General features: G+C 41.4%; 1 protein-coding gene across 1 annotated transcript in view; it reads left to right on the top strand.

Moving 5' to 3' along the window:
* Window positions 1-2,321: 2,321 nt before the first annotated feature.
* Window positions 2,322-13,291, top strand: part of GRB14 (growth factor receptor bound protein 14) — a 61,417-nt gene continuing 50,447 nt past the window's right edge. Inside the window, exons 1-2 of the mRNA XM_027733601.2 lie at window positions 2,322-2,594; window positions 4,180-4,312. Coding sequence (XP_027589402.1) covers window positions 2,464-2,594; window positions 4,180-4,312 — 264 coding nt within the window. The 5' untranslated portion in view covers window positions 2,322-2,463. The remainder of the gene's footprint in view (window positions 2,595-4,179; window positions 4,313-13,291) is intronic.

Genomic DNA, 13,291 nt, shown 5'->3' with positions numbered 1-13,291 from the left:
TTAAATTAAAAGAGAAAAAAAACCCAAACCTACTGAGTTGAAGAATGCCCAGAAATTTAGTTTTAGGGGAATTGTAAGTCTTAGAACAAGAACCACTGTGCTGCACAAGCATAGCAAGTATCAAAAACCACACTGGGCAGCTTAGGTGTATTTATGATGAAAAGGAAATCAAGTCACACAGCTCAACAAATGTTTTGGTGTCAGGACTTAGCAGGAATCTGCCAGCCTTTTAATATTAACTCTATTAATTGTTCAGAGATTACTGGGTTTATACTTATTCAAACAAAGGGTTACAAAAGGTTATGCCTGAACAGATTCTTGGTCAAATGCTCTCAGATATCTTTATTCAAGCTCAGGAAGCCTTTTTTATTCTTAGAGTTATTTGCAAAGAGAAACAGTAAGTCAGGAGAACCTTTAGTTTCACATTTTCTCCTATACAACATTTCCAATGCTACAGTGGAACAATCACATAGGTCCTTCTGTGCCTCTGTATTCCACTGACTGTATTTTCCTCATACAATGCTATTCCCACAGAAAACACTCACAGCAGCAAGTATCAGAACGGGCTATGATATATAGAAAAAAAATTAATTTATTTCTTACTACATGCAAGTGAAATTATAATAGCATTTCATTTTTTTTGTTGATCTTTCCTACAAGTGGTATTGTTGCTGTCTTGACTAATTAGATTCTTAGCTAAGTTATTTAGAAAAATAGAGGTATTTAATTTATTTGCTATTATTCCTTCTAATTGTGTTTTTTTATTTGCCTGGCATTTTAAAACAATTACGTGACTAAGCCAAAGACACAAAAACGTGCCATGTATGTCAGGTTGCAGCTATGTAACAAGTTGCACAGACTAGGTGCAAAGTCAAAACATATTTTCTTTTTGTGGCTGAACTTTTTAAATGCTGACGAATATCAGCATACAATTGCCACCTGCAGGTTTTCATCTCTTCCAGACCTCAGTTTTCTACCTACAGAACCTATACCAGTTGTCCTTCCTTCCATTGTTTTCAAGACAATGAGGTTTAACATGCCACATTTATGCCTGTAAAAAAAATCACAGTGATCTAGTCTGTGCAGTTGTGTAAAAAGATAGCTGTTCTCGAGCAGCGAGCAAATACAGTCAATTGTCTGACCCTGTAAAATTCCTGATATATTTGCCAGACTCTGTGTATAAGAACTGTTAATCAACTCAGACTTATACTTCTGCTGTCAGCATAAGAGATGAGCTGTTCAGGGGACAAGGAATCCTTCGTTTCATTGAAAATAAATGTCCTGCAAAATCATCTGTGACTCAGCCAAAATGAAAACCGTAAGTATTGCTTTTATGACAGAAAAATCTTTCTCCAGAATTGAAATTTTGGCTTGTGTGTGATGATTTCTTCAGTGGGTTCTGGAAAACAGCAAAGCCCTTGCCTCAAAACATTCTGTATTTTCACCAGTCTGACATCTCAGTTACTGCCCCTGAGCATGCCAAGGACAGTCAGAAGGTTTTTACATCCAGCTGTCTTTACAGCAAAGGGCTGGCCTTTCCTTTTTTGACTATCAAACTGACTGACTTACACAATTTTACCTACTCTGCTTGGTGCCATCAAACCGTTCTTCGTACAGCCAAGTGGCATTTTGCATTTTGAAACAGGGTAAATGCTGATAAGGATGGCCACGGAATTGCCAAAAAGGTTTTTGTGTACATAAAGCAGGGCAGGTGCAGGCTGCAGTGAAGGGGAAACGTCTTTCCTTTCGGCTGTCCTCGGAGCTCTGGCTGGACGTGGGTCCTGGGCCCAGCCGGGAGCCCACGAGCCGCTTTTCTGGCACAAGGCAATGGGTCTGTTCCCCCGCCTCGGTCATTCCTTATTTCTCCAAGGCATAACCATAAATTCCCGATGCACAGAGGGATGGGGCAGCCTAGTTAATGATTTGTCAGGCGTTGAGCCGAGTGCCAGGCCCGTCCGGCGGAATGCGGCCGGAGCCGCTGCACCGCCGGGAGCAGGAGGTCGCGGGTCAGGCCGAGGGCAGCGCCGGCTGCGGGACCCCCGCTCGGGGCAGGGGCTGAGGCACAGGCGGGCAGGGAGCGCTCGGCGGGGCTCCCGCTGCCCTCGGCGCCCCGGCCCCGCGGGGTCACACCGCGGCCTCGGGCCCCGGAGCCGCGCACCTGCCGGGCCCGCCTGGCTCCTCCGCCGGGCCTGCGGGGCGGCCGAAGGGCACGGCTCAGCCCCCGCCCGCCCCAAGCGCTGCCTCCCCGTCGCAGCGCAGAGCCGGCGGCCGCCCGCCCCCGCCGCCGCCCGCGCACGTGTGCCGGGGAAGGCGCTCGGTGCCGCCCGGGCGGCGCTTCCCCCCCGCTCCCCGTCGCCTCCCCCTCCTCCGCAGCGGGAGCGAGAGCAGCCTCCGCCCGGCGCGCCCGGCAGCGCCGGGGCCGCTCGCCGGCCGTGCCGCCCCGCCAGGACGTCGCCGCCGCCGATGGCCGCCCCGCTGCCCGGTGTGCCCGGCGCTGGGCGGGCGGCGGAGCCCGCTGGCGGCGGCCCCCGCGGCTCCCCCCGCCCGCCACCTCGGCCCCCCGGGGACAACCCGCCGCCCTTGCCCCCCGACAGGTAAGGCTAGAGCCCGGGCGGGCACCGCCGCCCCCCCGCTCCCCCGAGGGCCGCCCGTGCCGTCGGGGTTGGGCAGCGCCCCGCGGGCGGGACGCGGGGCTGGGGGGGCCGGGGAGCGGCGGCTCGGGGAGGGGGCGAAGCGCAGGAGGGGGCGGCCTGGCCAGAGATCGGCCCGCGCCTCCCTGGTGCACAAAAGTTGTTTCCCGGCCCTGCAGACACTTTCCTCCGCTGCGGATGCGTGTGTGTCCCCCCACCGCTTTTTTTTTTTTTTTCTTTTTTTCTCTTTTGAGGTTTCCCAGTTTGAGGTGAAAGGAGCCGGCGGTGCCGAGCCTGCCTTGTCAGGCTGAGCCAGCCGCTACTTTATCCTTGCAGTGCCTTTCTCAGAATATTCGTGAGATAAAACCGCTTCACCGTGAGCGATGCCGCTGCAATTGCTGTCAGCGGTGTGCACCCTGCTTGTTACCTCTCAGGCTGTTCTTAAAGGCATTGGTCTCTGTTCTTCGTAAAAGAAGGTGGGAGCTAGGGTTTTTCGTGAAACATCTGATGAGTTTTGGTAGACTGAAGTTTACAAAATCTTAAAACTGCATACAGGATTTTTTGCTCCTTCTAAAGCTAAATATCACTTTGGAAGCATCTTCATTCTGTATCATTACCCTACTCTGACGGTTTTCTGTACTTTGTACCAATTAGTATATGAAATCTGGAATGATAATAAAGAAGGCAATAAAGTAAAATGTTAAGCTTGGAACCATCAACTCACGTGTTGGCAGACACAAATACTTCAAGTGCTTTGGGTGCTCCTCTCCAAATGAAATCAAGTAGACAAAGTGCTGTTCAATATTTTATGTGAGAAAACGGTGCACTGTAATGTACACAGCAGTCTAAACAACCACGTTATTAATGTGATACTTTAAACCAGTGCATAACTGAGCTCTTCAGCAAGTACAGTAGTGATTATCTTCACTACTCTTGCAAATGCTTCTTGGTGGTACTTCTGACACAATCCTATTTAAGTAACCAGCAACAATTGAGATATTTATTTTATGATGGAGCTGTGGAGATTCAAGTACAAAAGTAACTGAAAACAGAAATGAATGTATTGCTTTGCCCTATTTTGTCTTGTCAGTCACTTTGACTCCTGATTCTGGTGAAAAAAAGTTTCCATTTGTTTAAAATACTGTTCCGATGTACTTGGGAAGTTTTACTGAGAAGTTACATGCATCCACTGTTGTAATATGTGTACACAGGGATTGGCATAAACACAGGGACAACAAAATATTTACTAATGTCCTTAGAAGCCAAAATAAATATATCTGTGTTCTTACTCTGCAAAGACTTACGCATATTCAGACAACTTTATATTCAGAGTTGAATACTTGGATTGCTTTCAAGTAGTGCTAGGCGCTGTATGTTAATATATTCAGCCTACTGATTAAGTAAAATAACTGCACAAAAAAAAGCTAATTGCTGCAACCAGGAAGTATGGTGGTATTAGTACCTTAGTGTTTCATGTATTGTGTTTGGACATTGCAATTTTAACAGTTGTTACAGTTATCACTTGATATTATGTATTCTGTTGCAATAGGAGAAAAAAGAAAGATGACAGTATTTTGGAGATCCCATCAATTCCAAATCCTTTTCCTGAGCTGTGTTGCTCGCCGTTTGCATCAGTTTTGTCAGCCAGTCTGTTGCCCAAGGCAACTTCAAGAAAAAAACAGGTAAGATGTATAAATTATTATTTGACAATTTGTAAAGTGTTTTAGTGAAAGTTTGAAGAAAAGCTTGGTTACCTATTAAGTTATTCTTCTATTAGAAGTGTTTCATATTTCTGTTAATTTGGTGAAATTTTCTCTGTAGGTCATTGATGATTGTAGAAAGTAAGGTTTTGGAATCTGTGACTTAAGACATGACTGTTCTTTCACAGAGTCTATGTGTGACTCTGCAGATTTTTCAGTTAAAGTGGAACCAGAGGCAGGCAGGCAGTACTTTATATCCTTAAATGGGGAGTTAATTTCTTTCTTCCCTTCCTCTCCGCCTCCAATTACTGTCATCGGTGTTATAGAACAGAGGGTTTTAACAGTCGCTGAACAGCTTGTCTGATGGTCTAATTTTGCTAGGATAATGGAGTAAAACCTGAATTGATGGGGAAGGAGCAAATGCTGTGTACCTGGCTATTTTTTTATAGCATCTGAATCTATCTCTGTATGTCTGATGTTACTATATTTCCATAAATACCTTAAACTGAATGCCAAGGGAAGATCTGAGTGGGTAGACAGACCTGGCAGTGCTCTGGCAATAGTGTTCACACACAGTGTATTTGTGAATACCCCTGAGCAGGGGTAGAGGAGGAAGAATTTCCAGTTAATGGAAATTATTGATGTTGAAGATCTGTTTCACTCTTTGAAAGCTTGCTTGTCTTATTTCTCTTTTCTCATCTTGAGACTGGAAAGAGTTCTGGCAAGGAACGTCTGTGGGATTAAGAGTACTATCTCCACATTCTCTTTTTTTGGTGGTCTGCAGTCTTAAACTTCAACTGCTATCTTAACAGTTTTAGGGATGATACTGGAGGTCTAAGAACTTATACTGCTGCTGGTTATTCGGGTTTTAGATTTACATAAAGAAATTGTCTGGAAGTTGAAGTTTCTTGTAGTTGTATTAACTTTTCTGAAGCTGACAAGTCATGGCTGTTTCTGTGCATGTGCTGGAGAACTTTGCTAACGAAGTTGTGGCACCTTAAGGAGGAGCTTTCTCCCCCGTGCTCCAGTGAAAAACATAGATGTGTCTGCTAAACTGCTGTAATTCTCTCTTGCCATTTTTTGTATGTTCTCTGAAAATAGCTATTGTGTCTTTCTGGACTACTTTTATTGCTTTTAGTTCTTTTCCTACAATAGAAATACTAATCTGAAGCATTTCTGGTCAGTGTGTATGTGAACATTGCTAAGGCAGTGGGGTAAAATTGTGCTAGTTTCATGCTAGGGCAGGGTGGAAGCATTGACTGTCTCTGCAGAGACAGGAAAAACACTGAATTGGTAGCATTATTTTTCAGAACAAAAGGACTAGAAGTCACATTTAAAAAAATAGTTTAAATTAGTCATGTTGCAGGCTTAAATTGCAGTCATTGTGGTAATCTTTGTACTTGAAATAGAAGGTAGATTTTCTAAGCAAGATTTAACACACAAAGGTCAACTATCTGCTTTTGTGGCCAGTCATGTTTAACAGTACTGACTGACTTGATCAGTTAAGCCATCTAAGTGTTAGCTTCAGTCTCTCAGAAGCTGAAGTTCATAGGTTCACTAACTGTACTTCTGCTTCTTCATAAAGGTTCTTGTCATACTTTTTGTGATGATTCCTGCTCACAGTCCTTCCATTTCTCCTGGTTTTCCATTTAGGAATGTAGTGTTTTCTCTGGTAAAAGCAGGATCAAGAACAACTGGTTTCCTGATGGAAGTGAGCTAACATAATGCTGGTGTCTGTGGAGGCCCTGACCCATTTTTCAGCTACCAGAAAAATGGAGAGAAGTCTTCCTGTTATTTTCCTGGAGGCATTTTAACAAGACCATGGCTTCTGTCAAAAAGCCTTTCACCTGGGTGTCTGTTTATGGCTACTGCAGGAGAAATGGTACTTGGCTAAGTAGACCATTTGTCACACTCAGCATGACTGTTCCTATGTTCTTCATCTCAAGTTATAAAAGGTTAAGGCCAAATAGCAACTGTCAGATTAAACTTCTACCTTTGAAATTCAGGTTGAAGTCTTCTAATAGGCTAATGAAATTACTCAGGTTTAAAAAAGAAAGAGAACGCTAAGCAGGTGTGTGAAGAGAAGTGAACTGGCTGTGATTTTGACTTCCCACAAGTGGCTGTGGAGACTGTACTTGAAAATGTTGCGTTTTCCACCCTGTGTTCTTATTTTGTCAACTTTGTAGCAGCGCTATGTGCAACTACATTATCCATATACAAAAATTTCATAGAATACAGCCTCCAAGGTCACGAATATTACTGTTACTGTTTGATAGTTTCCTAACTCTTAAGAGAAACCAGTTACTCTTAAGCATTTTTTTTGGTGTGTATAGTGTTGAAAGCTGCCAGAATTTTTTCTGTTGCCTCTCTGATGATCTACATATGTTTTCAGTGATTCTTTTTTAGATCGCTTGATTTTTTTTATTGTTTCTTTTTCTGCTGTGCTTTTAATTTCAAGCATGGTAAAGATAAATTGCAGAGTGAATTTCTACTTATGTCTTGTAGGTGTTTCTAAATCAAATTGTGTGTTTCTAAAAGAAAAAAAAAACTCTTCTGTCTTGCTTTTCTCTCCAGAAAAGATTTTCTACTTCTAGAGAAGAAAGAAGTTGTCACTAATATCTACTCTCTTATTCATAGCACCTGTTACATGTGAAATCTTTCTACTTCTAAATAGACTATTAATGTTATTTTGAATTCTTGTTTTTCTAAGCTGAAATTCTTACTGTCTTCTGATGATCTTTTATCATAAGCCTCTCAAAATGTTGAACATGCTGCTTGAACAGCATGTTTGCTGGGTTGACTCACTGAAAATAAGTTTATAAAAACAAATAGGTAAAAACCACTTAGCAGACCAGTGAGTTGCCTCTGTGCTTGGGAAGTAGGATGTCTGTGTCTCTGAACTGTGTTTGGTCTGCCTCATCAACACAGCTGCCCATCTCTTTCCCTCTTGCACTTTGGAAGAGTATTACATCTTAGAATCAAAGAATCATGGAGTCATTAAGTTTTGAAAAGACCTCCAAGATCATTGAGTTCAACCTTCGACTGAACACCACCACGCCCAAGTAATCCACAGCACTAAGGGCCACATCTAGCTGCTTCTTGAACAGTGCCGGGGTGGTGACTCCACCACCTTCCTGGGCAGCCTGTTCCAGTGCTTGACTCCCCTTTCACTGAAGAAGTTTGGAAAAGCTGGTAGCCCATGGCTTGGACAGGTGTGCTCTTCACTGGGTTAAGAACTGGCTGGATGACTGGGCCCAGAGTGTAGTGGTGAATGGTGCTGCATTCAGGTGGCATCTGGTCACTAGTGGTGTCCCCCAGGGATCAGTGTTGGGCCCAGTCCTGTGTAATATCTTTACTGATGATCTGAATGAGGGGATTGAGTGTACCATTAGCAGATTTGCAGGCAACACCAAGTTAGGTTGGTGTGTTGACCTGTAAGAAGGCCCTGCAGAGGGACTGGAGACAGGCTGGATCGATGGGCTGAGACCAACAGCATGAGGTTCAACATGACCAAGTGCCAAGTCCTACACTTTGGTCACGTTAATCCCATACAGCGCTTACAGGCAGGGGGAAGAATGTCTGGAAAGTGGCTCAGTGGAAAAGGATCTGGGGGTCCTGGTTGACAGCAGCTGAACGTGAGCCAACCTGTGCCCAGGTGGCCAAGAAGGCCAAAGGCATCCTGGCTTGTATCAAGAATAGTGTAGCCAGCAGGACCAGGGAAGTGATCATACCCCCCTGTACTCGGCACTGGTGAGGCCACACCTTGAGTCCTGTGTCCAGTTCTGGGCCCCTCACATTAAAACGACCTGGAGATACTGAAGGGTATCCAGTGAAGGACAAGACTCGTGAAAGGTCTAGAAAACATGTCATATGAGGAACAGCTGAGGAAGCCATGTTTGTTTAGTCTAGAGAAGAGGAGGCTCAGGAGGTACCTCAGGAAAGGAGGCTGTAGTGAGATGGGGGTAGGTCTCTTTGACTGTGCCTGCAGTGAGAGGACTAGAGGAAATGACCTTAAGCTGAGACAGGGGAGATTCAGATTAGATATTAGAAAAATCTTTTTCGCTGTTAGGGTGATCTGGCATTGCAATAGGTTGCCCAAGGAGGTGGTGGAGTCACCATCCCTGGAGGTGATTAAAAGGCTTCTGCATTTGCATCTGCGTGGTACAGTTTACTGGTTTAGGGGTCACAGTGGTAGTGATGGGTTGATGATTGGTCTTGATGATCTCTTCCAACCTTGAGAATTCTATAATCCTATGAAGCACGTTCAAATAAGCTGAATTTTATGTTTCAGGGTGGAAGACTTATCTGAACAGGCCAAACCCCCAGCTTTTCCATGTCCAACACAGTATGGTCAGCTTGGTGGATGGTGGGAAATGTTGCCTTCCTTTGGGGAATCAAGCATTTGCTGTTATTAGGTGGAGTTTGTGAACTTGTGTGAAAAATCTAATTGTGTCTCAGAGCCTGTGTTCTCTAAGAAGTGGCAAGGAACTGAAAATATAAAGCACTTTGTACTTTTGTCCCTAATTATGATCAAAAGAGATATTAGTTGGGAAAAATATTAACTGTAAGAAAACTTGTTCTGTTCTTTAGTATGCTTTTGGTTGTCTTTGGTCAAATGAACTAAGAGATTACTGTAGTTTTATGAAAGCTTAGTTTTTAAGGCTTTCTGAAAACAAAACCTGAATCATTTGCACTGCAGTGACAGTTCTTGCCCTGCTCAAGGATAAGCCAAAAAGTGTTTCATGACAAAAGTAGTTCAAGGTAATTAGTGCCTTGTTTCTTTAAATTAAATTAGAAGTGCAAAAATAAAACTCAAGTAAATCTCAAGGTGAAGAACACTCAAATCTTTGAAATTTTACCTTGCTGCTTTTGTCTTTTTCGATGTTCTAAACAGGTAGATATTTTATCATGTCGAATCGAAATATACTCCCACAATGTTCTTTCCAGGAAATCAGTTGTATAGGGACCTCAAATACACATGACTGTAGTGGAACGTCACTTTGCTTTTTGTATTAACAAAGATTTTCATTTAAAGCTTTTTGACAAAGAAGAGCTAAAAGGAATTTTATGTCAAAGAGATGTTTATTTGAATGTGTGCTATTCTAAGTTTATGAGTAATATTGAGCATTGACTGTTGTAATTGGAGTACCATTAGGTTTTTTACACCTATAATTCAGGGTCTTTTAATGAACCTGCTTGAAGCCTCATTCCTCAAAACTTTGCATATAATTCTATTAGCAGACATAAATGTCTAAGCCTTTGGTTCTTAGACCTTTTCATGATGGATTTTTTGGCTGATGTATTTGTTTTCTCAACTTTTAAACAATGTGAAAACAAAAGGGGTTTTTATTGAAATGTAGTAATGCATGAATTTCCAAGTAATTTCTGAGGGTTGAGACATCTTTTCCAACCAAAAGATGCATTGCTTAAATTTACTCTGTAATTCCAGTCTGTCTGTTTCTTACCAGATTTCCTTCCAAGTTGGAGAGCATTGCACATAGCCTCCTTTATCAGTTCTCAAGTCTTTTTGCTTTTCAGCCTCTAAACATATATCAGTTTTTCCTATGTCTTCCCCTTAAATTACATAAAAAAGAGTTTGAAAGTCAGAAGGGAAGGGAAAAAGTCTTTCCAACTGGTTTACAGATTAGCAGTAGAAACATTCTGTACAGAACCGACTCGAAGAGCTCAAGGTTTTTACATGAAGTCTCCAGTATATGGATTGCAAAAAGGATTTGGTTGGATTCCCTTTAGTGGTGTCTCATCTAGCGGTCTGCTCCAGTCTCTGTGTTCTGTTCTTCATTTACATGGTTGTACCTCTGCACCAAGGAAAGATTTATTGATAGTACAGTAGATTAAAATTCTTTAGAGCCCCATTAAAACTTGCTATCTTAATGCATGTACCTTTGTACTTTGACCAGTCATCTTAACACTGTGACAGAAAGTCACTTGTCTGTACAGGTGAAAATCAGAAGGCAAGGTTGAACAATTTCGCATTTTAGCAATCAGGAGTATTGCCTGGTTTATACTGGATGTGCCTTAGCACAATCTGTCTGATACATCAGCCTGAGGAAACTTCAGAATAATCATTTGTTTGTTTGTTTTCTTTTCTTTTTGTATTTTACTTTATCTTCTTTACGTTGGTTCATTTGTTAGTATATCTTTCTTTTAGAGATGAGAAAATATTTGCTTTCTGTCAAACTATGAACTCTCAATATTTTAATCTATTAAATGAATGTAAATAAATATATTTCATACATATATATGTTACTGTCCAGAAAGAACCCAAGCAAAGACTGTAAACGTTGTAACTTCACAAAAATAGCATGTCTTTTTTTTTTCCTTTCTTATGAGCAAGAAAACAAGGTCATTCTAACTTTTGTAGTTACTAAGATGTTGTCTCTGCAAGCTTGTTTTTTAATCTGCTTATATCAGGAAAATGTTAGGCTTAAATTTTTGCAATTTGTACTAATATAAAATAAAAAAATCAGCAGTACTGTCAAAGATTCTGGTAGACATTTTCCCAATGTTTGTCAGATTGAAATGATTTTAATAATCCTTTGGATTTTGATTGTTTTGGGCTTCATCAGCCTCAAAGTCAAACCTGAAGTTTCTTTTCTTTTAGGACTGTTTTCTCAGTACAAGAAACTGGCTTTTCTGTGCTGTATTTTGAATAAGAAACCTCCGTTGCAGTAGATCTAATACCTTGTCTAGAAAACCTTCTCTGAAAATTTGGAAACCCTGATTTTTCAAAAAGTGATTCTTTAATATTCATCCCTTGAACTCTGAGTTGACTACCTGGTATTTTGATTTTGTGATATCTCTAAAGTACTGTGTAATTACAGGGTGGTGAGGGCAGGTTATGGTACAAACAGTGCCCATTCCTTTGACTTGACCATTAAAGCCAGGTGAAACTGCAGGGAATTTCTCTAATGCTGCTGAGTCACTTTTGATAACTCAGTTTCATTGAATTTGATATTAAAAGATTAAACTCTCATGAATGGAGCTTGAATCGTCATAATTTTCAGAAGGGAATGAGATATGATAGATATTAACACTGTTCTTACTCATAATTGTTCCCAGAGGTGGATGCTTTTATTTAGGGTTAGACTGGAAGTTCAGGTCGTTTTGTAGCAGCTCCATACCTGCCATAGGCAGATCCATGATTAAATAAGTATTTTACTGGCAGATCTTTCTCGAGGTGGCTTCCCGTTGGTGGCACAGTCAGTAAGTGATACTGCGGTAAGGGAGGGATGCAAGGGGTCAGTAAGATTGTAAGAACAGAACACTACTGACATCTTCCTCTAACACACCATTGTCTGAATGGTCTTTTGATCAGAACAGATACATGTTCCCATCTCACGTCCCAGGACAAATTGTCTAGACTAATCAGAGTGGTGTTTAGTAACACTCATAAAATGAGACCCAGCCTTAAGTTTGGTTTTGGGGTTTTTTTTCCGTTTTGTTTTTCGTCAACATTCTTCTCTGGTCTTATAAAACCTCTGCAGTCCTGTTCTGGTCTACTTTTGTCATCTTATTGCCCAGTATTGTAGACACCTGCTTTATATCAGGTACTGCTGTATTTATAACATAAATAGCTTCATAGTTTTGTACTATTAAATGAAAGAGGGTAGTCAGTGATTAATAGTTACATTACCTTAAATGCAACAAATTTGGTAAAATTGACAACTTAGGTGTTTGTTATTGAAAGTTTACAACCGCCTTTGAATTAAAAGCTTTGCAAAAGAAGGAGAAAATGCGAAGTAGTTTACTGAACCTTTACAGTGCTTAAACTCATGTAAGATGATAGCATTTTTATGATTTTATCATCATAAGACTTTGTTATTCTAGTGTTGGGCTATTAACTGAAGAATGGAGCTCAAAGTCAGATCAGTTTTTGTGAGGAGTTTTGGTACAGTTTTTAGCATATCCTTGCGTTGCTGCATTTCTGATGTTCTGAGAGTTATCTATTCAAATAAGAATTTGAGAGCTGTAGAACCAAGCAGAGGAATATACCCATCCTACTTCTGTGCATAAATGTTACCACAGTAAGTGTAATTTGGATTTTACATAAACAAAACATACAACATACATGTCCATATAAACATCACAGTTAAACCTGGTTGGTGTCCACCAGGTGGAATTAACTTGATCGTGCATATAGAATAGTATTGCATATTTGTGATTGATAAAACAATTTTATATTCTTTATACATGTGTATTTTCTTGTTTCTATTTACAATAGATAACTGAGGACTTCCTTGTTCTTTCACATGAAATTCCAGAGCCACTAGTACAGTATTGTTGTTCCCCCAGAATTTTTGCTTCATGGTCTTTTTAACTCTTTGTAGTGGTAATCTTTATGCTGTGCCAATGTAATTAAGAGATCAAGCTAGAGTTGTAATGAAAACTGGACCAAATGCATGTATCGTTTCCCTTTTGTAAGAAAAAGTATAGAAACTGACAATAAACCTCAGATCTCTCACCCTTCTTACCACACTGTGTAATAGAGGACAATGGGTATCTGTGTCTTAACATCTGCAGACCACTTAGATGAGTATCTTCAGGATAATAGTTTTCAGTTTTGTGCTTGTATGGCAGGAACTGCGATGGCCAGGCAGTGGAAGGGCATCCTGTTACGGACAATTGATGTTCATTCTTTTTGTGTGTCTGCAGGGGCAGGAACTGATACATCTTCCAGTTGAGGATTTTAGAGCTTAGGGTTTCCAGACTTTTCTAGCAGTTGATTATTCCTATTAACAAGGTGGCATATATCTTTAGCAAGTGGTGAAATGCTGCAATGATAAGTGGGAGATAACCGTTGCCCAATGGCAATATTCTCCCTGTCTTCAACGTACTTAAAGTTGCTATTTCTGAGGGCACTCACACTTTTATGACTGCCTTTAATTTATGGATAAAGGGAAACCTTCAAGACAGTATACTTAATCGTGTCCCTCATGATAG

This window comes from Pipra filicauda, unplaced genomic scaffold (genome assembly GCF_003945595.2).
Source record: "Pipra filicauda isolate LSUMZ 115617 unplaced genomic scaffold, ASM394559v2 scaffold253_size2546935_pilon, whole genome shotgun sequence".
Lineage (NCBI taxonomy): Eukaryota > Metazoa > Chordata > Aves > Passeriformes > Pipridae > Pipra > Pipra filicauda.
Note: the sequence above shows the minus strand (reverse complement) of the source record. Positions and strands in the feature narration are given on the sequence as shown.